This window comes from Pongo abelii, chromosome 18 (genome assembly GCF_028885655.2).
Source record: "Pongo abelii isolate AG06213 chromosome 18, NHGRI_mPonAbe1-v2.0_pri, whole genome shotgun sequence".
Taxonomy (NCBI): Eukaryota; Metazoa; Chordata; class Mammalia; order Primates; family Hominidae; genus Pongo; species Pongo abelii.
In genome coordinates this window covers 80,586,981-80,609,141 of record NC_072003.2, presented here as the reverse complement: position 1 = coordinate 80,609,141, position 22,161 = coordinate 80,586,981, and the positions used below count along the sequence as shown (strand labels likewise).

At 49.1% G+C, this 22,161-nt stretch overlaps 1 protein-coding gene across 1 annotated transcript in view; it reads left to right on the top strand.

Moving 5' to 3' along the window:
* Nucleotides 1-22,161, top strand: part of LOC100452660 (polycystin-1-like protein 2) — a 51,964-nt gene that overhangs the window by 23,156 nt on the left and 6,647 nt on the right. The window contains exons 8-14 of the mRNA XM_054535069.1: nucleotides 3,557-3,634; nucleotides 7,536-7,585; nucleotides 9,260-9,377; nucleotides 12,866-13,073; nucleotides 17,266-17,386; nucleotides 19,082-19,223; nucleotides 20,885-21,061. Of these exons, the coding sequence (XP_054391044.1) occupies nucleotides 3,557-3,634; nucleotides 7,536-7,585; nucleotides 9,260-9,377; nucleotides 12,866-13,073; nucleotides 17,266-17,386; nucleotides 19,082-19,223; nucleotides 20,885-21,061 (894 nt within the window). The remainder of the gene's footprint in view (nucleotides 1-3,556; nucleotides 3,635-7,535; nucleotides 7,586-9,259; nucleotides 9,378-12,865; nucleotides 13,074-17,265; nucleotides 17,387-19,081; nucleotides 19,224-20,884; nucleotides 21,062-22,161) is intronic.

The window sequence follows — 22,161 nt, the reverse complement described above, 5'->3', positions numbered from 1 at the left end:
TTTCTGACTTGGTGCCCAGGGTCCTGCCAGCCAGTTTTCCAGTGTGTCCTGGACATAGATTTTGTTCATAGCATCCTGCCTGCGTCACAAGATAAGGAACAGCCAGATGTAATCTGCCATCATTGAGTTATCGGTTCTCAACTTCGGCACTTCTGACATTTGGGGCTGGATCATTCCTCGTTACAGTTGGGGGCTGGTACTGAAGGAGTTTTAGCAGCATCCCTGGCTTTTATTCACTAGATGCTAGTAGCACCAGCACCCCAAGTCATGATGATAAAAATGTCAGACATTGCCAAATGTCCCCTGGGGGGCAAAATCACCCCCATTTAGGGCCCCTGTAAGAGACCAGGCATATTCAGATATCTTCAAACATCTCTAGAGAAGAGTGTGGTTTGGGAAACTGCAGGTGATGCCCTAGCGGGAAAGAGGTAAAAACCAAGAATGGCAGAGACGGGGATGGAGAGAGGAAGTATTGCTGACCATGGGGTCTTAGGCTCTGATGTACTCAAACTTTCCTGGACGAGGCTTTTTATTAGAGGCTTATGTTCAAACATAAAGGAGGCAACAGTGGAGTGGAGGTTCAGGGGCTGACTCTCCAAAGAGTCGGGAGGGTGTTCTTTTTTTTGAGCCCGAGTCTTGCTCTGTCTCCCAGGCTGGAGTGCAGTCAGTGGCGCAATCTTGACTCACTGCAACCTCCGCCTCCTGGGTTCAAGTAATTCTCATGCCTCAGCCTCCCAAGCAGCTGGAATTACAGATGTGCGCCACCATGCCTGGATAATTTTTTTTGCATTTTTAGTAGAGAGGGGTTTCACCATGTTGGCCAGGCTGGTCTTGAACTCCCAACCTCAGGTGATCCACCTGCCTTGGCCTCCCAAAGTGCTGGGATTACAGGCATCAGCCATCGTGCCTGGCCTGTCTTTTTTTTTTTTGAGATGGAGTCCCACTCTATCACCCAGGCTGGAGTGCAGTAGCACAATCTCAGCTCACTGCAACCTTCACCTCCCAGGTTCAAGAGGTTCTCTTGCCTCAGCCTCCCCAGTCATTGAGACTACAGGCATGTACCACCATGCCTATTTTATTTTTAGTGAAACGGGGTTTAACCATGTTGGCCAGGCTGGTCTTGAACTCCTGACCTCACGTGATCTGCCCGCCTCGACCTCCCAAAGTGCTGGGATTATAAGCATGAGCCACCACACCCGGCATTCTGAAAGGAGGTAGGGTGGGAAAAGGGCGATGTTTAAGCATGTGGAGGTGGGGAATGTTCAGCGCCTGTGCAGTCTGGTCACATGCTTCTTGATGTGTGGTATGTCTCATTAGATGTTAAAGCTCCACCCTTGGGCATGATTTTTAGTATTATAATGAGGCAAAGGGTAAAGATTGTCATTTTTCTGGTCTTCTGTGTGTGCGGGCTATAGGGTTAACTCCCTTGAGTAAGATTTAAGGTAGGAGCTGTTTATTTTCGTTTCCTCAAGGTCTGCAATCAGTGGGCATGGCACCTTGAGCAAGATTTGTGGTGCAACGTCTGGATGATCTGACTGGGGTCTGTGCCTGCCATGGGCCACCCTCCCCAACCAGCTTGTAGTACAGTCCTCGATGAGGCAGGGCAGGGGTCCAAGTCCCATCTCTGGTCTATCTCAGAAGTATTTGCAATGATGCTGACGGGAGGACAGACTGGCAGGCACCAGCCAGGGGAGGTGGCCACAGCGCCCATTTGCATTTAATCTGTAAGGAACAGAGAGTCCTTGAGGGCCCTGATGAGATCAGCCGGCAGAAATGTGATGAGAATGGCAGAGTCTCCAGCCCATCCAGGACCTGCCCATAGCTCCCCCTGGATCTCAGAGGTGTGTTAGAAAACGGGTGATACTGTGCAGGTGTGGGGTTACCATGCCCTCTGCAAGCAACTCCACAAACCAGATAGCAGAAGGGATGATAGATTTGAGAAGAAAACCACGGGGGCTTTGCCAGATACCAAGGGTCCAGCTTGGAAGAGGGAAAGTCTAGAGGCTGCTGCAGCTGGAAAATCACACCACGCATGGGTTATAAGCCAGATGCAGATTTTGCTTTGTTACCTATAAAAATTACTCCTCCCATGAAACTCGCTGCTATAAAGGTCACTCCACAGGGGAAGTTGATCCCTCTCTGTTAAAATATCCGCATGCCTTGTGACTTTTGCTCACTGTTAGATGATTAACAGACTTCTCCTGCCCCTAAGGCCAACAGATTTGGATGACTCCAGGGGTGGCGGGGGTGGAAGGATGGAAAGGGAACGGGACAGGGCAGGGACATTTGTACTTGGTGGTGCTGGCCCAGTCCTAGCTGGCTTGGCTCTTGAGGCCTAGCAGATGTTTGAAGCTGCCTCTTTCTTGTAGGAGCTTCTCTGGGTTCTTGGGGCCCCCAGCTGGGCCTTATAGGCCTTTGTTCCTGGGGTGGTGGGGGATGCCTCCCCTTTAGCTGGCCACATGCCCTGGCTGCTTCTCCCTGGCCATCTCCCTTCTCTGTTGGACTCTCCTCATTCTCCCTCCCCTCGTCAGCATCCGTCTCCCCAAGGCACACATCTGGTCCACAGAACATTCTGATCCATGTCTTGGCTGACTCCCAACCAAATGCAGTTATTTCCCAGACACAGAAATGCAGCCCCTTCCTCCTGTCGCCTTCCTACCCGCACGTCTTCCCATCACAGACTGTTCCTTCAAAGGCATGAGTATGAAGCCTGTCCATGCGGACCCCAAACAGACACATACCAGGCTTTCCAAGGAAGGCTACCCTCTGAAGCGCTTCTCTCTGGGCTTGAGAAGACAGAAGGTAGCCCCTACCCACAGCCCCTTCCCCATGAGGGAGAAGGGATGGGACACACATGTATCTAAATAAATCTTATAAATCCTTCTCCAAGCCTGGCCAACACGGTGAAACCCCATCTCTACTAAAAATACAAAAATTAGCCGGGCATGGTGACATGAGCATGTAATCTCAGGTACTCGGGAGGCTGAGGCAGGAGAATTGCTTGAGCCTGGGAGGTGGAGGTTGTGGTGAGCTGAGACTGTGCCACTGCACTCTAGTCTGGGTGACAGAGTAAGACCCTGTCTCAAAAATCAAATAAAAATAAAATAAAATATCCTTTTCCACTGTCTCCACCCTTCTCACAATCCTGCTATGTCTCTCCCTCTTGGGAATCCGCAGTCTTATCTATCGAGAACCTACTTCTCCTTTCAAATTTAGCTCCAGCCCTGGCTCCATCCTGTGAACCATTTCTTTCTCTCCTGAGGTTGAAGCGGCCCCACCCAATGCCCACAGTGCTCCATGCCGATTCCTCCTGTGGTTTGGCGTTCACTGTCCTATGTGTCTACTACATGATAAGGCCCTTGAGGACAAGAACCAAGCTCCTTCATCGCTGTGTCCCCAGAGCCTTGCGCTGTGCCTGACATACAGCAGGGATTCATTAAATGCTCAGAGGTGAAAGATTTCGTTGGAGGTATCAGTGTACTAGAGAGCAAGCTGGGAGAGTTTTCTTGGTCAAATTCATGACAACGGCTGTGACTCTGGGTCCTTTGTATTGCAGACACCTTTCTGGTCACCATGCTGGTGAGGAATGCCTTCTCCAACCTGAGTTTGGAAATCGGGAACATCACTATCACAGGCAAGGTGTTTCTGCAAGGGAGCATAAAACCTTTTACCAAGAGTCCAGGGCATTGCACCTGCTTGGGCTCCAGTGAGGGGCCTCTCCGAACACGGCTCTGAATACGTATCTTGTTCTACAGATGGTTAGAATCCTCCAGTTATTCTAAGGAGGCAATGATGTTTACAGTAAAACATTTAACCACTGACACATAATTCTTTTTTTGTTTGTTTGTTTGAGACGGAGTCTCACTCTGTCACCCAGGCTGGAGTGCAGTGGCATGATCTCGGCTCGCTGCAAGCTCTGCCTCCCGGGTTCACGCCATTCTCCTGCCTCAGCCTCCTGAGTAGCTAGGACTACAGGTGCCCGCCACTACGCCTGGCTAATTTTTTTGTATTTTTAGTAGAGATGGGGTTTCACCGTGTTAGCCAGGATGGTCTCGATCTCCTGACCTCGTGATCCACCCGTCTCAGCCTCCCAAAGTGCTGGGATTACAGGCGTGAGCCACCGAGCCTGGCCAACCACTGACACAGAATTCTAAAACAAGAGTTTGCATTCATTATGATGCTTTAAGCTGCAAGTAACAGAAAGTCCAACCTAAGTAGCTTCAGATTCAGGGCTTTCTTGTCTCACATAAGAAGTTAGGAGGTAAGCACTTCCAGGGTTGGTTCAGTGGCTCAGTGATGCCAGTGAGAAACCAGGCTCAGTCTATCTTTCTCCTCTGCCATCATTAGAGCTTTGGGGCTGCCTTAGGCTTGCTGCTCAAGGAATCAAAGTGACTGCTGCAGTTCCGGATATTGCATGTCAATCCAGCATTATCCAGCAGTGGGAGCAGGGGTTTCCTCCTGTGTACCTCTTTTTATTAGGGGAAAAATCTTTCCCACTCACTCTAAGCAATCATCACCTCAGATACCATGACCAAAGTAGGGTCATGTCTGCCGCTATAAATTGCACCGGAAAAGCAGATACCCAGCATTTTCAGGTTCTGTGGGAGAAGGTGGATTCTGGCTGCCAGGAGGAAGGCTGGGGTAATGGGTGTTGGGGAACTAGCTGACAGTAGCCATCAGAGGTAGGTTCACTCGAATGTGTTTGCTAGGACAATTCAAGTAGCAAGGGACAGAAAAGAAGCTCAAACTGACTTGGGTCAAAAGGAAATTTTATCAGCTCAGAAAATGAAAAGCCAGCTGGGCACCATGGCTCATGCCTACAATCCCAGCACTTTGGGAGGCCGAGGTGGCGGATCACTTGAGGTCAGGGATTCGAGACCAGCCTGGCCAACATGGCAAAAGCCTATCTCTACTAAAAATATGATAATTAGCTGGGTGTGATGGCACACACCTGTAGTCCCAGCTACTGGGGAGGCTGAGGCAAGGAGAATCGCTTGAACCTGGGAGGCAGAGGTTGCAGTGAGCCAAGATCATGCCACTGCATTCCAGCCTGGGTGACAAAGTGAGACGGTGTCTCCCGCCCCCCCATCCCCCCAAAAAAGAAAAAAGAAAATGAAAATGAAAATGAAAAGCCCAGGGAGTAGACCTGTGCTTAAGCACAGCTGGATGCGTCGCTCAATGTCTTCAGAAACCTGCATCTCTCCTCCTCTGGTTCTGAGTTGGCTTCTTTTGGATTCTTTCTTCCCAGCAGTAGCAAGATGGCCCCAGGCTTTGATCCTTAACCCCAGAGGAGAAAGAGCACCTCTTGATGAATATTTCTAGTAGAAGTCCTGAGGCTGCCTCTTGCTGGCTGAAGTTCAGTTCATGGTTTCTCCTGGACCAGCTGTTGAGACCAGGGGAAGTGGCAGTCAGTCTGGCAGGTCAGGGTCTTACGCCCACACTGGAGTACAATGTAGGGTCAGCTTCACCCAAACCAAGGCTTGAGAGTTGGGGAGGGATAGTTCTTAGGGAAAATATCACCCATAGATGCTGCTACCAAGGGAGGGGGGCATAGATGCCTGGAAGTTCGACAGCCAGATATGGGATTTGAGACCCAGGAAGTTTAATTGACTTTGCAGAAGTCACACGGCTGATTCATGCAGGATCAAAGGCAGCAAATATTTCTCCTAATTTTTTCATTCAGGTTGATTGGACTGCCTTCATTCTTAAGGTTAAGAAAGTTCCCTTTCTCTGGCATCTTAGCCTTGATTTGTATAGTTTTACATGCCTTTGGAATTATAGTTGTGTGAATGAGAATTCACTGGGAGAGAATTTTTTAAAGATCCGTGGTACTCAGACCTTAATATATCCAGGGCCTTAGTGAGTCACATGAATTAACTCTAAGTTCCTATCTTAATCACTACACTTTAATTAGACATTAATCATTAATATTTCAATATTTTCAGTAGGCCAGGCACAGTGGCTCATGCCTGTAATCCCAGCACTTTGGGAGGTCGAGGTGGGTGGATCACTGGAGGTCAGAGGTTCGAGATCAGCTGGCCAACATGGTGAAACCCTGTCTCTACTAAAAATACAAAAATTAGCTGGGTATGGTGGTACATGCCTATAATCCCAGCCACTCAGCAGGATGAGGCAGGAGAATCACTTGAACCCGGGAGGTGCAGGTTGCAGTGAACCGAGATCATGCCACCACACTACAGGCTGGGCAACAGAGCTAGACTCCATCTCAAAAATATATATATTTTCAGAGACATCAATTGATTGTATCTTTTTCCATTGTTTAAACTTGACACACTAGCATTCTTTCTTTCTTTCTTTCTTTCTTTTTTTTTTTTTTTGAGACAGGGTCTTGCTCTGACGCCCAGGCTGGAGTTCAGTGGCGCCATCTTGGCTCACTGCAAGCTCTGCCTCCCAGGTTCAAGTGATTCTCCTGCCTCAGCCTCCTGAGTAGCTGAGACTACAGGCACCCGACACCACGCCCAGCTAATTTTTTTGTATTTTTAGTAGAGACGGGGTTTCACCGTGTTAGCCAGGATGACATTCTTTCTAGATGTATAGTTTACAAAGCAATTCTATAAACAGCACCACATTCAGTCTTCCTGGAGCCCTGAGAAACAGGGATGGATTCCAGGCATTTTTACAAATGAGGAAACTAAGACTCAGGATAACTCACCTGCCCAGTTCACATAGCCAAAAGGAGGCCAATAAGAGGATCTGACAACAACGTAGTGTGTGGTGCCGACTCCACCCACTTGCCAGAGGTGAGCGTGCCCATCTCTCCTCACTCTATATTCGGTAGCATCAGGTTTATAGATTTGTGGGAATATTTATACCATGGAAATTGACAAACGCTACAAATCAGAGCTCCTCACTCCCACCTCCTTTACTGATAGTTAAACATTAGCAGTGCAGGCTGGGCGCAGTGGCTCATGCCTCTAATCCCTGCACTTTGGGAGGTCGAGATGGGCGGATCACCTAAGGTCAGGAGTTTAAGACCAGCCTGACCAACATGGTGAAACACTATCTCTACTAAAAACACAAAAAATTAGCTGGGTGTGGTAATGGGCACCTGTAATCCCAGCTACTCAGGAGGCTGAGGCAGGAGAATCGCTTGAACCGGGAGACAGAGGTTGCATTGAGCCAAGATCGCCCCACTGCGCTCCAGCCTGAGAGACAGAGCGAGACTCTGTCTCAAAAAAAAAAAAAAACAAAACAAAAAAAAAAAACAAATCAAAAACACACATTAGCAATGCATAGCTGCATCTGTCTGACTCTAAATCTTGTGTTTTATCTTCACTGGCAGCTGCCTCTTTCTCAGCTACCAAAGGTGTCTTTAGTCCAGTGGTGGACACGATGGCTCCGTTTTAATCCATTTCCCTGTGACTTGAACATTTGCTATGTTCCCTTAAACCATTTTCAAAGACAGGTTGATGCCACTGGTGGCATTTTCCACATGACTCTCTGACTCTATGTTTTGACAACCTTTTATAAGGTTTCCAACCAAAGCTTGATACCCATTCCCACTGTGTTCACAGCCCCTTCCGGTCTCCAAGAACCATCTGGGGTGAATGCTGAAGGAAAGAATGTGAGTATTGTCTTTAAAAAACATTTAACCTCACAAGGAAAAGATATCCAAGCACTCTGTTTTAGTTTTGAGTTTTGGTTTGTTGGTACCAATAGCCACAGCACTAGGAATCCCTGAGGCTTCTTCCATTTGAAAAGAGGCCCAAAATGACTGAATTCAAACAAAGCAAGTTGTCTAATCACGACAGAGTTATGTTGTAAATCTATAATAAGCTGTCTAGGATATGTAGATATCTGTTAGATATCTTGGCAATTAAACAGCACACTTGTAAAAAAATCAATAGGTCAAGAATAAATCACAAGGGAAATTAGAAAATATTTCTAACTGCATGATAATGACAGTACAACCTATGCAAATTTGTGGAATGCAGCTAAAGCAGTGCTCAGAGGGAAATTTATCGCTTTTAATGCTTATATTAGAAAGCAGGAAGAAAAGAAAACAGACCAAGCTCTTCAGTTTTTATAACAAGACTGAGTTCAACTCCTTGCTGTTGACGTTGTTCATGCATACATTTATTTTATAAGAAAGACTTATTGTGCATCTACAATGTTCAAGGCTTGGTATTAGGGGCTGGGAATGCAATAGTGAATAAGCACATATGGTCCCCGCCTTCAGGAAGCTTACTGAGTGATACTAACGAACATATCGGCCAGGTACAGTGGCTCATGCCTGTAATCCCAGCACTTTGGGAGGCCGAGGTGGGAGGATCACTTGAGCCCAGGAGTTTGAGCAACAAAGTAAGACCCTCATCTCTCAAAAAAAAAAAAAAAAAAAAAAAATTAAAAATTAGCCAGGCGTTAAGGTACATGCCTGTGGTCCCAGCTACTTGGGAGGCTGAGGTGGGAGGATAGTTTGGGCCTGAGAGGTTGAGGCTGCAGTGAGCCATGGCTGTGCCACTGCACTCCAGCCTGGATAACAGAGTAAGACTCTGTCTCAAAAAAAAACTCCAACAAACACATTATCATAGAATTAGGAATTGTGATAAGTATCTAATAAGAACCAATAGAGTGCAGTGATAGCAATGAACAGGGTGGTCTGGCTGATGTGGTCAGACATGGCCTCTCCAGAGGTGACGTGTAAGCGGACACGTGAAGATAAGCCAGCCAGCTATGTCAGAAAGCAGAACAAGAGCTTTCTGAGTGGGCAGATCTAAGAGGCAGGCGATGGCCTGAGGCCAGCGTGGCTGGAGCCTGGTGGAGGAGAGGGATGTAGGAGATTATGGACACATGGACAGAGGCCAGATCACGCGCAGCCTTAGGTGCCAAGGCAAGAAGTTTGGATTTTAATCTCAGGCCACGGGAGGCCACTGGGGGTTGAGTTCCATTGGAGCCCCGTGTTATTTCAGGTCAGGACTTCGGGGCTTGAGCAAGAAGCTCCAGAGCCTGAGCTGTTTAACAAGTCCCACCAGAACTTACTCCAGGAACACTGCATGTGCCCCGAGTCCACACTCAGAATAACGTGACTTGCCCAGGGATCCTGAGTAACCGACTCCACGCCCCATGAGGGGAAGGAAGCCAGGGGGATTGGCCAGGGTCTGTCTCCACTCCATGCCTTACACTGCGGTTGCTCTTGGTGCAGACTGCTCTGGGGTGAAAGGGGGATGCCAACAGCACCCCACAGTGAGCCTGAGCTAACTGTAGTTGGAGTCTCACCAGCTGGCTGCTTTTTTTGCAGAAAGATAAAGGCGATATGGAGGTGTATATCCAACCTGGTCCATACGTGGATCCTTTCACGACAGTGATCCTGGACTGGCCAGACAATGACAAGGAGTTACAATTCCAATGGTCATGTGGTAGGTGACAATAGAGTTCTTTTTTTTTTTTTTTTTTTTTTTTAAGATGGAGTTTTGCTCTTGTTGCCAGGCTGGTGTGCAACGGTGTGATCTTGGCTCACTGCAACCTCCACCACCTGGGTTCAAGCCATTCTCCTGCCTCAGCCTCCCGAGTAGCTGGGATTACAGGTGCCTGCCACCAAGCACAGCTAATTTTTGTATTTTTAGTAGAGATGGGGTTTCACTATGTTGGCCAGGCTAGTCTCGAACTCCTGACCTCAAGTGATCCACCCACCTTGGCCTCCCAAAGTGCTGGGATTACAGGTGTGAGCCACCACGCCTGGCCCACGATAGAGTTCTTCAATTGTCCTGTTTCACTAAGAAATGGTGAGCAGCGGTCAGATTTTGCTTTTCTTTTTCTTAATCTTCACACCAGCTTTCCCTATGGCCTACATTTTGTGTAACTTGTACATGCCAGAGCTTGCAAATTCCATGGCAATAGGAGGTGGGGCCAGGTGTGGTGGCTCACACCTGTAATCCCAGCACTTTGGGAGGCCAAGGCAGGTGGATCACTGGAGGTCAGGAGTTTGAGACCAGCCTGGTCAACCTGGCAAAACCCTGTCTCTACTAAAAATACAAAAATTAGCCAGGCATGGTGGCGCACACCTGTAATTCCAGCTACTCGGGAGGCTGAGGCAGAAGAATCGTTTGAACCCGGGAGGTGGAGGTTGCAGTGAGCTGAGATCGTGCCACTGCACTCTGGCCTGGGCAACAGAACAAGACTCCACCTCAAAAAAAAAAAAAAAAAAAAAAGAAGGTGGGAGAAAGAAGTGACAGACCAAGGGTGGCCCTGAATGCAGGCAGCAAGGGGATCTAGAGAATTTTAAAACAATAATGAAACCTGAAAAGCTGGTCCACATGCTGGCAATTCCAAATAAAAGTGATAAAGTGCTCCTCCCCTCTGGTGTGGACTCCTCCCCTTCCCCCAGCCCTTTGGTATATCCCTAGGGAGAGAATCTAGAAGGGGGAAGTCAGTCAGGCATTTTCCAACAAACCAAGATGGCAGCACTAGCGCTCACATTGTAGAAATGGTATCCTCCTTTTTACAGGAATATAGCCTAGCTACATACACATTCTTTTAGCTTTTAGAAATAAAATAAATGGGCCAGGCATGGTGGCTCAAGCCTGTAATCCCAGCACTTTGGGAGGTTGAGGTGGGAGGATCACTTGAGGACAGGAGTTCGAGACCAGCCTGGCCAATGTGGTGAAACCCCATCTCTACTAAAAATATAAAAATTAGCCAGGCGTGGTGGTGGGTGCCTGTAATCCCAGCTACTCGAGAGGCTGAGGCAGGAGAATCGCTTGAACCTTGGAGGTGGAGGTTACAGTGAGCTGAGATTGTGCCACTACACTCCAGCCTGGGTGACAGAGTAAGACTCCATCTCAAAAAAAAAGAGAGAAAGAAATAAATGTTTTTCATACTGTTTTCTTTACCCTCTTTTCATTGAACAATATAACCTGCATATTATAATGTCGTAGTATCGTCTCCATCTTGATTTTCGTAATAGCTGCACAATAGACCATAACATTGATGTGTGAATTTTTTTTTTCTTTTTTTTTGAGACGGAGTCTGACTCTGTCACCCAGGCTGGAGTGCAGTGGCGCAATCTCGGCTCACTGCACCCTCTGCCTCCCAGGTTCAAGCGATTCTCCTGCCTCAGGTCCCGAGTAGCTGGGATTACAGACATGTGCCACCATGCCCAACTAATTTTTGTACTTTTAGTAGAGATGAGGTTTCACTGTGTTGGCCAGGCTGGTCTCGAACTCCTGACCTCAGGTGATCCACCTGCCTTGGCCTCCCAAAGTGCTGGGATTACAGGTGTGAGCCGCAGTGCCCGGCCGATGTGTGATCATTTCTTTACCCTCTTTTTGGACATTTAGATTGTTTCACATTGGTTGCTCTTATACAGTTCAATCTCTATTTACAACTGTGGTTACTTTCATAAATAAATTTCTAGAAATGGAATAACTGGGTCAAAAGTCATGCAACATTTTAAGGCTTTTGATGTTATTTGTTACGTGGTCATGACATCCCTCTGAATATTCATTCTCCTTATCTGAATACAGAGCATGTAAGTACAGAGTTTAGGTGATTCAGCTGATGAGCCTGAACCCTGAACATATTTTGGAAATATGCTCAGGGAACATATCTTGGGAATATTCTCCCGGGGCTGTAGATCTAGGCAATCTTGGAATTCTTGGAATATTCCCAGGAATCTTGGGAATATTCTCCCAGGCTGTAGATCTAGGGAATCTTGGAATTCTTGGAATATTCCCAGGAATCTTGGGAATATTCTCCCGGGGCTGTAGATCTAGGGAATCTTGGAATTCTTGGAATATTCCCAGGAATCTTGGGAATATTCTCCCGGGGCTGTAGATCTAGGGAATCTTGGAATTCTTGGAATATTCCCAGGAATCTTGGGAATATTCTCCCGGGGCTGTAGATCTAGGGAATCTTGGAATTCTTGGAATATTCCCAGGAATCTTGGGAATATTCTCCCAGGCTGTAGATCTAGGGAATCTTGGAATTCTCCCGGGCTGTAGATCCTCCTGGCCCCTCTCCTGCTGTATGCCTGTCACCATATTGGAGATGGTGGGAAGTGAGGTATTGATGAGTAAACATCAGTCAATAGAGTTGAAGGGCAGAGGATACAGAAACTTGGGAAGCTGCTAACATAAAGCAGGAGGTGACACAGCAGCCTCCCAGATGGTGGTATAGCCTCCCAGGCTGCCATAGTAGCCCACAGGGACATGCAGCTGTGGACAGCCTCGTCCACATGGAATGACAAATGTAGCGGGATAAGAAGCTGCCCTGGACCTTCTCCCAGGGCCATAGATCCTCCTGGCCCCTCTCCTGCTATACACCTGCCTGAGCACCAGTGCAACTCACTGGTGCAAAACAAGCCAACCACATCCTGCAGATTTGCTCAGAGTTTGGGTGAAGCATGGTTCTTTTTCCCAAAAGCATCCTTCCACAGCACCATTTCTGCAACCCGCATTAAAAATGACATTTTGGCCGGGCGTGGTGGCTCAGGCCTGTAATCCCAGCATGTTGGAAGGCTGAGGCGGGTGGGTCACCTGAGGTTGGAAGTTTGAGACCAGCCTGGCCAACATGTTGAAACCCCATCTCCACTAAAAATACAAAAATTAGCCAGGTGTGGTGGTGCATGCCTGTAATCCTAGCTACTCTGGAGGCTGAGACAGGAGAATCATTTGAACCCAGGAGGCAAAGGTTGCAGTGAGGCAAGATGGCGCCATTGCACTCCAGCCTTGGCAATAAGGGCGAAACTCCATCTCAAAATAAATAAATATAAAAATGACGTTAAAAAATTAAAATGTCTATTTAGAGTTGATGTTATTATTCATGACCCCTTTCAAAACCAGAAGGTAGCAGCGTGTGCCACGTTCAGGGCTCCTGATGGATAACAGTGTCTGTCCATTTCTTTCAGGGCACTGCTGGGCTCAGTGGAGCGGCTGTGTTGAGAGGCAGCTGCTTCGCACAGACCAGAAGGAGCTGGTGGTTCCAGCATCCTGCCTGCCGCCGCCTGACTCTGCTGTCACCCTGCACCTGGCTGTTCTGAGAGGCCAAGAGCTGGAGAACAGGGCAGAGTGGTGCCTCTACGTGTCTGCGCCCTGGAAACTCAGGCCTCGAGTCAGGTGGGGCATGTGGGCAGTTCCTCCAGGGTCCTGATTCATTCGTTCAGCCAACACTTACTGAGGACCCACGAAGGCTGGGGCTGCCTTGGGGCAGGGCTTGCTGTGGTGGTCTCTGTTCTCATAGGGGTTACTACCACCTGGTGATCAGCACGGCTGGACACGAATGAAGAAGGGAGAGAGCGCACTTCTATGAAAACTGCCCTGACTGGGGGTTAGAGAGACTTCTCTCAGGAACTGCAGCTCAGCAGAGATGTTCAGGAGAAATTCACAGGGCAGGGAAGGGGCAGCTGGAGCAGGAACAGAGTGGGCAGAGGGAGGGAGCAGAAAATCATCAGGGAGTGAAAGAGGCCAGTGTCCTGAGGATGGAGAAGAAAAGGGTGGGAAGCAGCTGGTAGTGTAGGCAGGGCCTGGCTCAAGTGGGGCCTTGCCGGTCATATCAAGATTTTAGCCTTTTTCCTAAGAGTGATACAGAGAAACCACCCAAGAGTTCTTTATTTTTATTTTTACTTTTTTGAAATGGAGTCTCGCTCTGTCACCCAGGCTGGAGTGCAGTGGCACCATCGCAGCTCACTGCAGCCTCCGCCTCCCGGGTTCAAGCGTTTCTCGTGCCTCAGACTCCTGAGTATCTGGGATTACAGGCACGCATGCCACCACGCCCAGCTAATTTTTGTATTTTTTGTAGAGGCGGGGTTTCACCATGTTGGATAGGCTGGTCTCAAACTCCTGACCTCAGGTGATCCACCTGCCTTGGCCTCCCAAATTGCTGGGATTACAGGAATGAGCCACCGCGCCCAGCCAAGCATCCAAGAGTTCTAAGCATGTTACTTCAATATGCTCTGGTGGCTCAGTGGAGAATGACTTGAAAAAGGGCAAGAGAAGACTCAGGGAGATTGCCCAGGCTGTTGCAGGAGTCAAGGTAGGAGGTCAAGGTTGCTTGGCCTATCAGCCAGTCCCTGCAGGAAGCTGATGGCTCAGACAAACCAGGAATGAATGGAAGAGAGCTGATGAAGGGACTGTTTACAGGTGAGGGCAGGTATAAGGCAATGAACCAGGGGCGACAAGGCAGGACTACAACCAAGGGAAGCCATTATCACCCCCAGCAATGCAGAGGTAAGACTAGGCAGGACCACACACATAGGGAGCTGTGGCCTTGGTTGGAGAAGCACAGCCTCTCCCACCTGCAGCCCATCGGGGAAAAGAGCAGGGAAAGCCGTGAATAAATTCCCCAAACTCTCTCCTCTCACCCTCCAATCCTCTATCAATGGTTCCCATTGGCTGGACCCAGTCAGAAGCTGGAGGGTGTGGCAGCTTGGGTGATGCAGTATATAGAGCTCAGTCTCCCAGGTCAGAGCCGCAAGTGGGAGGAGACTGGAATGGAGAGGCAGATAGAGAACGTCCCGCACACTTGGACTAGGACAGACATGAGAGAAGTAGGAAGTTCAAGAGCTATCATCAAGTTCAGACCAAAAGGGAAACTGGGGGACCATCCTGTGGAGGGCAGGTCTATGCAAACCTTCCCCCAAAGTTTGAGGAAGCAGAGAGGCCAGAGAAAGAAGCTGACAAATTTAGTTTCTCAGAAAGAAACATTTAATTGAGACTTGTGAACAGAAACCATGATGTCTAGGGCAGCTGCAAGACAAGATGGTGAAAGCCAGCGCCATTACCCCCCAGAACCAGGGCTTATATACCATAGGGAAGGAATGCGTAGGACAGTCGTAGCGAAAGGTAAGAATACTATGTGAATCTCTTTAAGGGCAGGACTCATAGTAAGTACATGGTCTTACACAAAGAACTTTAGAGAGAATAGAAGTCTTAGAGGCATTCCTGGAATTGGGGTTAATCGGTAGTCCACGTGGCAGATTAGCATCCGAAATGGAGTTGCTTTGGCCTTCATAGAGGCTTTATAGAGAAGGCCAAGAGTTTGGATCCAGACACGATGGTTCACATTCTATCTGCCCACTTAGAAGTTACATCACTTAGGACAAATCACACAAGCTCTCGGGGCCTGGTTTGCTCACCTGTGATGTGGGGATGCTAACATGTCACTCATAGGGCTATTGTGAGCGCTGGACGAGCTAGAGACAATGGAAGTAATGTGTGCATGGCGGGCGCGCTGTTAAACCACAGCATTAGTTTACCATTATCTGAACTAAACAGAATCACAGAAATTATCTAGGCTATCCCCTCATTTTGCAGTTGAGGAAACTGAGGCTTAGAGAGTTTAACTGATTCGGCCAGGTATAGTGGCTCATACCTGTAATCCCAGCACTTTGGGAGGCCGAGGCGGGTGGATCACCTGAGGTGAGGAGTTTGAGACCAGCCTGGCCAACATGGTGAAACCCCATCTCTACTAAAAAAATACAAATGTTAGCTGGGCATGGTGGTGAGCACCTGTAATCCCAGCTACTTGGGAGGCTGAGGCAGGAGACTGTCTTGAACTGGGAGGCGGAGGTTGTAGTGAGCCGAGATCGCGCCACTGCACTCCAGCCTGGGCGATAGAGTGAGACTCAGTCTCAAAAAAAAAAAAAAAAAAAAAAAAGTTTAAGTGATGCACATAAGGTGACCATTCATAAGTGACAAGGACAGAATTAGAACCCAGGTCCTGTCTCAGCCTCATTCACCTACCATATCATTACGCTGTGCAGTGAATGACATGGGAATTCAGTCAGGCCATGACTCAGTCTATCTTCACAACCAAGGCTACCTCCCAGTGTTGGTTGGGGCAGGGGCGGCTTTTATTCCATCTTTAATTTGAAAAAGGGCCATTTCCTACCTTCTCAAAGGACTTGAGAAGGACTGGACAAAAGACCAGGCCAGTGGTCACAATGCCTGTCTGAGTCCATTTTGCATTGTTTTTTGTTTTTGTTTTTTTTTTGAGATGGAGTCTTGCTGTTTCACCCAGGCCGGAGTGCAGTGGTGCTATCTCAGCTCACTGTAAGCTCCGCCTCCCGGATTCACGCCATTCTCCTGCCTCAGCCTCCCGAGTAGCTGGGACTACAGGCGCCCTCCACCACGCCCGGCTAATTTTTTGTATTTTTAGTAGAGACGGGGTTTCACCGGGTTAGCCAGGATTGTCTCGATCTCCTGACCTCGTGATCCACCCGCCTCGGCCTCCCAAAGTGCTGGGATTACAGGCGTGAGCCACCGCGCCCCGCCCATTTTGCATTGTTATAAAGGAATATCTGAGGCTAGGTAATTTATAAAGAAAAATGGTTGGCTGGGTGCAGTGGCTTATGCCTGTCATCCCAGCACTTTGGGAGGTTGAGGTGGGTGGATCACTTGAGGCCAAGAGTTCGAGACCAGCCAGGCCAACATAGCAAAACGCTGTCTTTACTGAAAATACAAATTAGTTGGGTATGGTGGTGCATGTCTGTAATCTCAGCTATTCAGGAGGCTGAGGCAGGAGAATTGCTTGAATCTGGGAGGCAGAGGTTGCAGTGAGCCAAGATCGCACCACTGCACTCCAGCCTGGGCGACAGAGCCAGACTCTGTCTCAAAAAAAAAGAGAAAGAAAAGAAAGAAGAAAAAAGATTTATTTGGCTCATGATTCTTATGGTTGGAAAATCCAAGACTGGACATTTGTATCTGCTAAGGACCTCAGGCTGCTTCCACTTACAGTGGAAGATGAAGGGGACTGGTGTGTGCAGGGAAGGGCGGGAGGTACCAGGTTCTTTTTTTTTGGAGATGGAGTATCACTTTGTCACCCAGGTTGGAGTGCAGTGGTGTGATCTTGGCTCACTGCAACCTCCATCTCCCTGGTTCAAGCGATTCTCCTGCCTCAGACTCCCGAGTAGCTGGGACTACAGGCACCTGCCGCCACGCCTAGCTCATTTTTGTATTTTTAGTAGAGACAGGGTTTCACCATGTTGGCCAGGCTGGTCTCAAACTCCTGACCTCAGATGATCCACCCGCCTGGGCCTCTCAAAGTGCTGGGATTACAGATGTGAGCCACCATGCCCGGCCATCTTTTTAACAACCAGATCCGGGGGTGACTAGTAGAGCAAGAACTCACTCCCGAGGGAGGCATTCATCCATTCATGAGGAGTCCAACCCCATGACCCAAACACCTCCCACGAAGCCCCACCTCCAACATTGGGGATCATATTTCAACATGAGGTTTCAGGAGACAAACATCCAGATGATAGCAATGCCTGGGGGAGCTTCCTCACTCTGTCCTCTGTCTGCCTTTCAGCTGTGAGAGGAACTGCAGGCCAGTTAATGCCAGCGAAGACATTCTGCTCAGGGTCACCATGGGGGAGGGCTCCCCAGTGGCTATGTTCAGCTGGTATTTGGACAACACCCCAACAGAGCAGGTGAGAACAGTGACAATCACTCAAGAATGGAAATCTCCCTTGCGCTTTCAGCACACCTGTGTCTCATGCCCAGTGCTGGGCCAGGGTTGGGTCAACTCTATTCAGAGCCTGTGGTGTGGGACTTGGGGTATTGGGCTGGGGAGAAAATCAGGGAATCAACAGCAGGGCAAAGGGGCACAAGACAGCATAAGCTCTGGAGAAACTTTGCAGCAGGTGCTCTTGGCATCTCAGCAAAGTCCCGCTTCCCAGGCAGACAATCCTAACTCCAGCTTTCGTGGACTGGCCATTGGCCAACAGCTGATGGATGGAGGGTCTAATTGCCCAGCTTCTCTGTCCCCAGGTAGGGTGATTTCAGTTGTGCAACTTACACTTCAGGGCTGTCCGTGCGACCAGGCTGAGGCTGGATGCCTCCAGTAACTGTTTTTTGCCTCGTTTTGTTCTCTGCTGTTTCTCTCTCTCCACTGCTTTTCCCTGTGGATCCTCCTTCCATAAATAACCTGCACACAAGGCTGGATATGGTGGCTCATGCCCGTAATCCCAACACTTTGGGAGGCCGAGGCAGGAAGATCACCTGAGGTCAGGGGTTTGAGACCAGCCTGGCCAACATGGTGAAACCCCATCTCTACTAAAAATACAAAAACATTAGCGGGGTATGGTGATGCGTGCCTATAATTCTATCTACTTGGGAGGCTGAGGCAGGAGAATCACTTGAACCTGGGAGGCAGAGGTTGCAGTGCACAGAGATCATCCACTGCACTCTAGCTTGGGCAGCAGAGTGAGACTCCGTCTCAAAAATATTTTCTTTTTAATTCTTTTTTTTTCTTTTTTGAGACAGACCCTCACTCTGTCACCCAGGCTGGAGTACAGTGACACGATCTCAGCTCACTGCAACCTGCCTCCTGGGTTCAAGCGATTCTCCTGCCTCAGCCTCCGAAGTAGCCAGGATTGCAGGCGCGTAACACCATGCCCAGCTGATTTTTTGTTTTGTTTTGTTTTTGTTTTTTTTGAGACAGAGTCTCGCTGTTGCCCAGGCTGGAGTGCAGTGGCACGATCTCGGCTCACTCCTGGTTCCGCCCCCCGGGTTCACGCCATTCTGCTGTCTCAGCCTCCCAAGTAGCTCGGACTACAGGCGTCCGCCACCTCGCCCAGCTAATTTTTTGTATTTTTAGTAGAGATGGGGTTTCACCGTGTTAGCCAGGATGGTCTTGATCTCCTGACCTCGTGATGCACCCGCCTTGGCCTCCCAAAGTGCTGTGATTACAGGCGTGAGCCACCATGCCCAGCCTGATTTTTGTAGTTTTAGTAGAGACAGAGTTTTACCATGTTGGCCAGGCTGGTCTCGAACTCCTGAGCTCAGGTGATCCGCCCACCTTGGCCTCCCAAAGTGCTAGGATTAGAGGTGTGAGCCACTGTGCCTGGCTCAAAAATAAATAAATAAATGAATAAATAAATAAATAACCTGCACACAAATCCCCATCTCAGGCTCTGCTTCTAGGGAGCCCAACCTAAGACAAATACCGCACTGAGGCTGGAAAGTGTATGTTCCGGGTGACCTTCTTGGGGAGCTGGGGCTGCCTGTCCTCTGTTCATCAGTAATAAATCTGAAAGTCTGTCTAGCACCCAGAAGCCACTGTCCTGCTGTAGTCCAGTGGCCTGGCTGTAGCGTCAGGACCCCTGGGCCATCCTCTCTTTCAGGCCGACTCCCTCCCGGATGCCTGCAGACTCAGAGGATTTTGGCCAAGGTCCTTAACTCTCCTCCAGAGCAACACCTCCATGTTGCTGCTGAACAGCTCCTTTCTGCAGTCCTGGGGAGAGGTCATCCGAATCAGAGCCACAGGTGCAAAGCCTCCTTTTTATCTCCTCTCAGGGAACCCAGATAAACCCAGAAACGCTCAGATATTGGGCGTCAGTTTATTTTTCTTTTAAATATTGAAATAGAGAGATGGAATCTCACTATGTTGCCCAGTCTGGTCCTGAACTCCTGGAGCCAAACGATCTTCCTGTCTCAGCCTCCTAAAGTGCTGGGATGGCAGGTGTGAGTCACCACGCCCAGCCAGGGCATCAGCTTAGTGCAGAGGCCACAGCGCAGGCTCTGGTGTAAATCACACCACTGCCACTTTCTACGTGGGAGACTCTAGGCAGAGGATTTCGCCTCTCTATGCCTCTGTTTCCTCACATGTAAACTGGGATAATGGAAATGCCTGCCTCAGAATGGTTATTTTGCAGGATGAATGAGATAACCCCAGTGTTACAAGCAGGTCATTCTGGGGTCGTGCAACCTGTATGCCCTGCCAGGATTGTTCAGGGCTTCTCGTTTAAAACAAGCCCTGTGTGAGAAACATAGATTCTCAAACACACAAACAATGGAGGTGATGATTCTTTTTAGGAAGGATTGCTTTGCTTCCATATTTCCCGAAGTGGCCCACAGACCATGCACATCAGGATAAACTAGGAATTAGTTAAACATGCACACTCTTGGGTCCACCCCAAACTTTCCGAATTGGGTATAGGCCAAAGAATGAGTTTTTATGGGTTAAAATTCTCTTTATGCCCAGCTCTTCCAGGCATGCGCTCTCTGAAAACCTAGGTGGCTACTCCAGGTGATGTGGGATGTGACTGCAGGTCCACTCGTGGCTCTTTACAGTGATCTCGGGGCCTGGGAAGAGTGTGGGCTTCGGGGTGGGCTCAGCCTGTTTCCGGATCCTGGTTCTGGTCTTTCCTGGCTCCGTGATCTTGAGCATTTCCCCAGCATACTCCCACCTCACGAGATCTCTGTGGGGAAGCTATTATCATCAGCCCCATCCTACAGATGACGAACTGACTCTCGAAAAGGTCAAGTTCTCAGCCTGGGTGCAGTGGCTCATGCCTGTAATCCCAGCACTTTGGGAGGCTGAGGTGGGAGGATCCCTTGAGGCCAGGAGTTTAAGACTAGCCCTGGCAACAGAACAAGACCCTGTCTCTACAAAAATTAGAAAATTAGCCAGCCATGATGGTGCACTCCTGTGGTTCTAGCTGACTCGAGAGGCTAAGGCAGTAGAATCACTTAAGCCTAGGAGTTCAAGGCTACAGTAAGCCATGATTGCACCACTGGACTCTAGCCTAGGTGACAGAGCAAGACCCTATCTCTAAAAAGAAAAAAAATTAGGAAAACAAAATTGGAAAAGAAAAGGTCAAGTCCGAGGTCACTTGGTTAACAAATGGCAGAACTAAAATTCAAGCTCAGGTCTGTCTGATTATCTTCCCCTATCTCTGCCCAGTTTCTCAAAGTGATGCCCTGGGATCCCTTGCATCAGGGAGAGTTGTTTGGGGGTTTAATTGTTTAATTGTTAGATATGTACATTTCTGGGCTCTTCTCAGATCCAGAGACATCTGAGGTTCTGGGTTTGAAGTAGGGCCCAGGAATCTTTGTGTTTAACAAGCTCAGGGGGCGATCTAACAGCAGCATGGAGTTTGTGGGCCCCACGTGGCCCGCTGAACATGATCTGTCTTCACTCCCAGCACTGACCAGGCATGCCTATGGGGAGGACACCTATGTGATCAGCACTCTGCCTCCCCCTGAGGTGCCTGCCTGCACTATTGCCCCAGAGGAGGGCACCGTTCTGACAAGCTTTGCCATCTTCTGCAACGCCTCCACAGCCCTGGGACCCCTGGAGTTCTGCTTCTGTCTGGAATCAGGTACTGGCTGAGGACTCTGCTCTTCTCTCAGCTCCTGGGCTCATCTTCTTGCAGAACAGGGGCCTGTTCTCTCTGGGAGCTGCAAAAAATATGTTCTGTGTGTAAGAGAGGTTGGCAGGATGAGGGCTCCCCTAAACCTCAACCCCTAGCCCCGAGACACTGACTCAGCCATCACTCCACAGAGACCTGAGAAGAAGGTCTCATCAATAGCTCTTCCACAACTGGAAGCCAAAATCCATTGCCCTGGCATGGGGGACATTGATGGAGTAAAAAGAACAAGGATACCCAAAAGTATGACCATGTGGGGCCGCCACCAAGACACCATCCCCTCAACCCCTGCTCACCACACACACACACGCACACACACACACACACTCACTTGTAGTAGGTGGGACTCCCAGAAGCCTGGAGCTATTCAGGAAGACAGAGATGGGTCTGGTTAACAGAATCTTCAACAATTTCATTGACGCTGCTTTGCAAGTGGCCCCAGGGAATGGGTGATATTGCAGGACGAGCTGAGCTGAAAGAACATTTTTGCAAAGGTGTACAGGTGACAAACATGGAAGACCCCATCCACGATGCATAAAACCCTACACAATCTCCCTGCTGTCACCCTAACCACCCACATCCCAGGACAGCCACAGGGCGTTAGCAGGAGAGATGAGGGAGCCACTCACATTGCATTTATTCTTCCATTTGGGGAGTGATGGGTCCTTGGAGGGCTCATCTGAGCCCTGATCTCCACCCAGGTGGAGGTGGAAGAGGTTGAGACCAAGAGGAGGAGGGCAGCCAGTGGTAGAGCAATGACTTGTGCCAGGCTGGAGCCGACCAAGGCTTGGTTTGGGTGGCTGTCACCTGCCTGGTGTGAGCAGGTCTGGGTGCCCTCCAGCCTCAGGAAGTGCCCGAGAGCCCCCAGGCCAGGCCAAAGGCGTCCAAGCCTCTCTGACCCCATGGGCTTTGGCTTCTTCTTCTTCTTTTTTTTTTTTGTATTTGTTTTTGTTTTTGTTTTGTTTTTTTGAGACAGACTTTTGCCTTGTTGCCAAGGCTGGAGTGTGGTGGCACGATCTCAGCCCACTGCAACCTCCGCCTCCCGGGTTCAA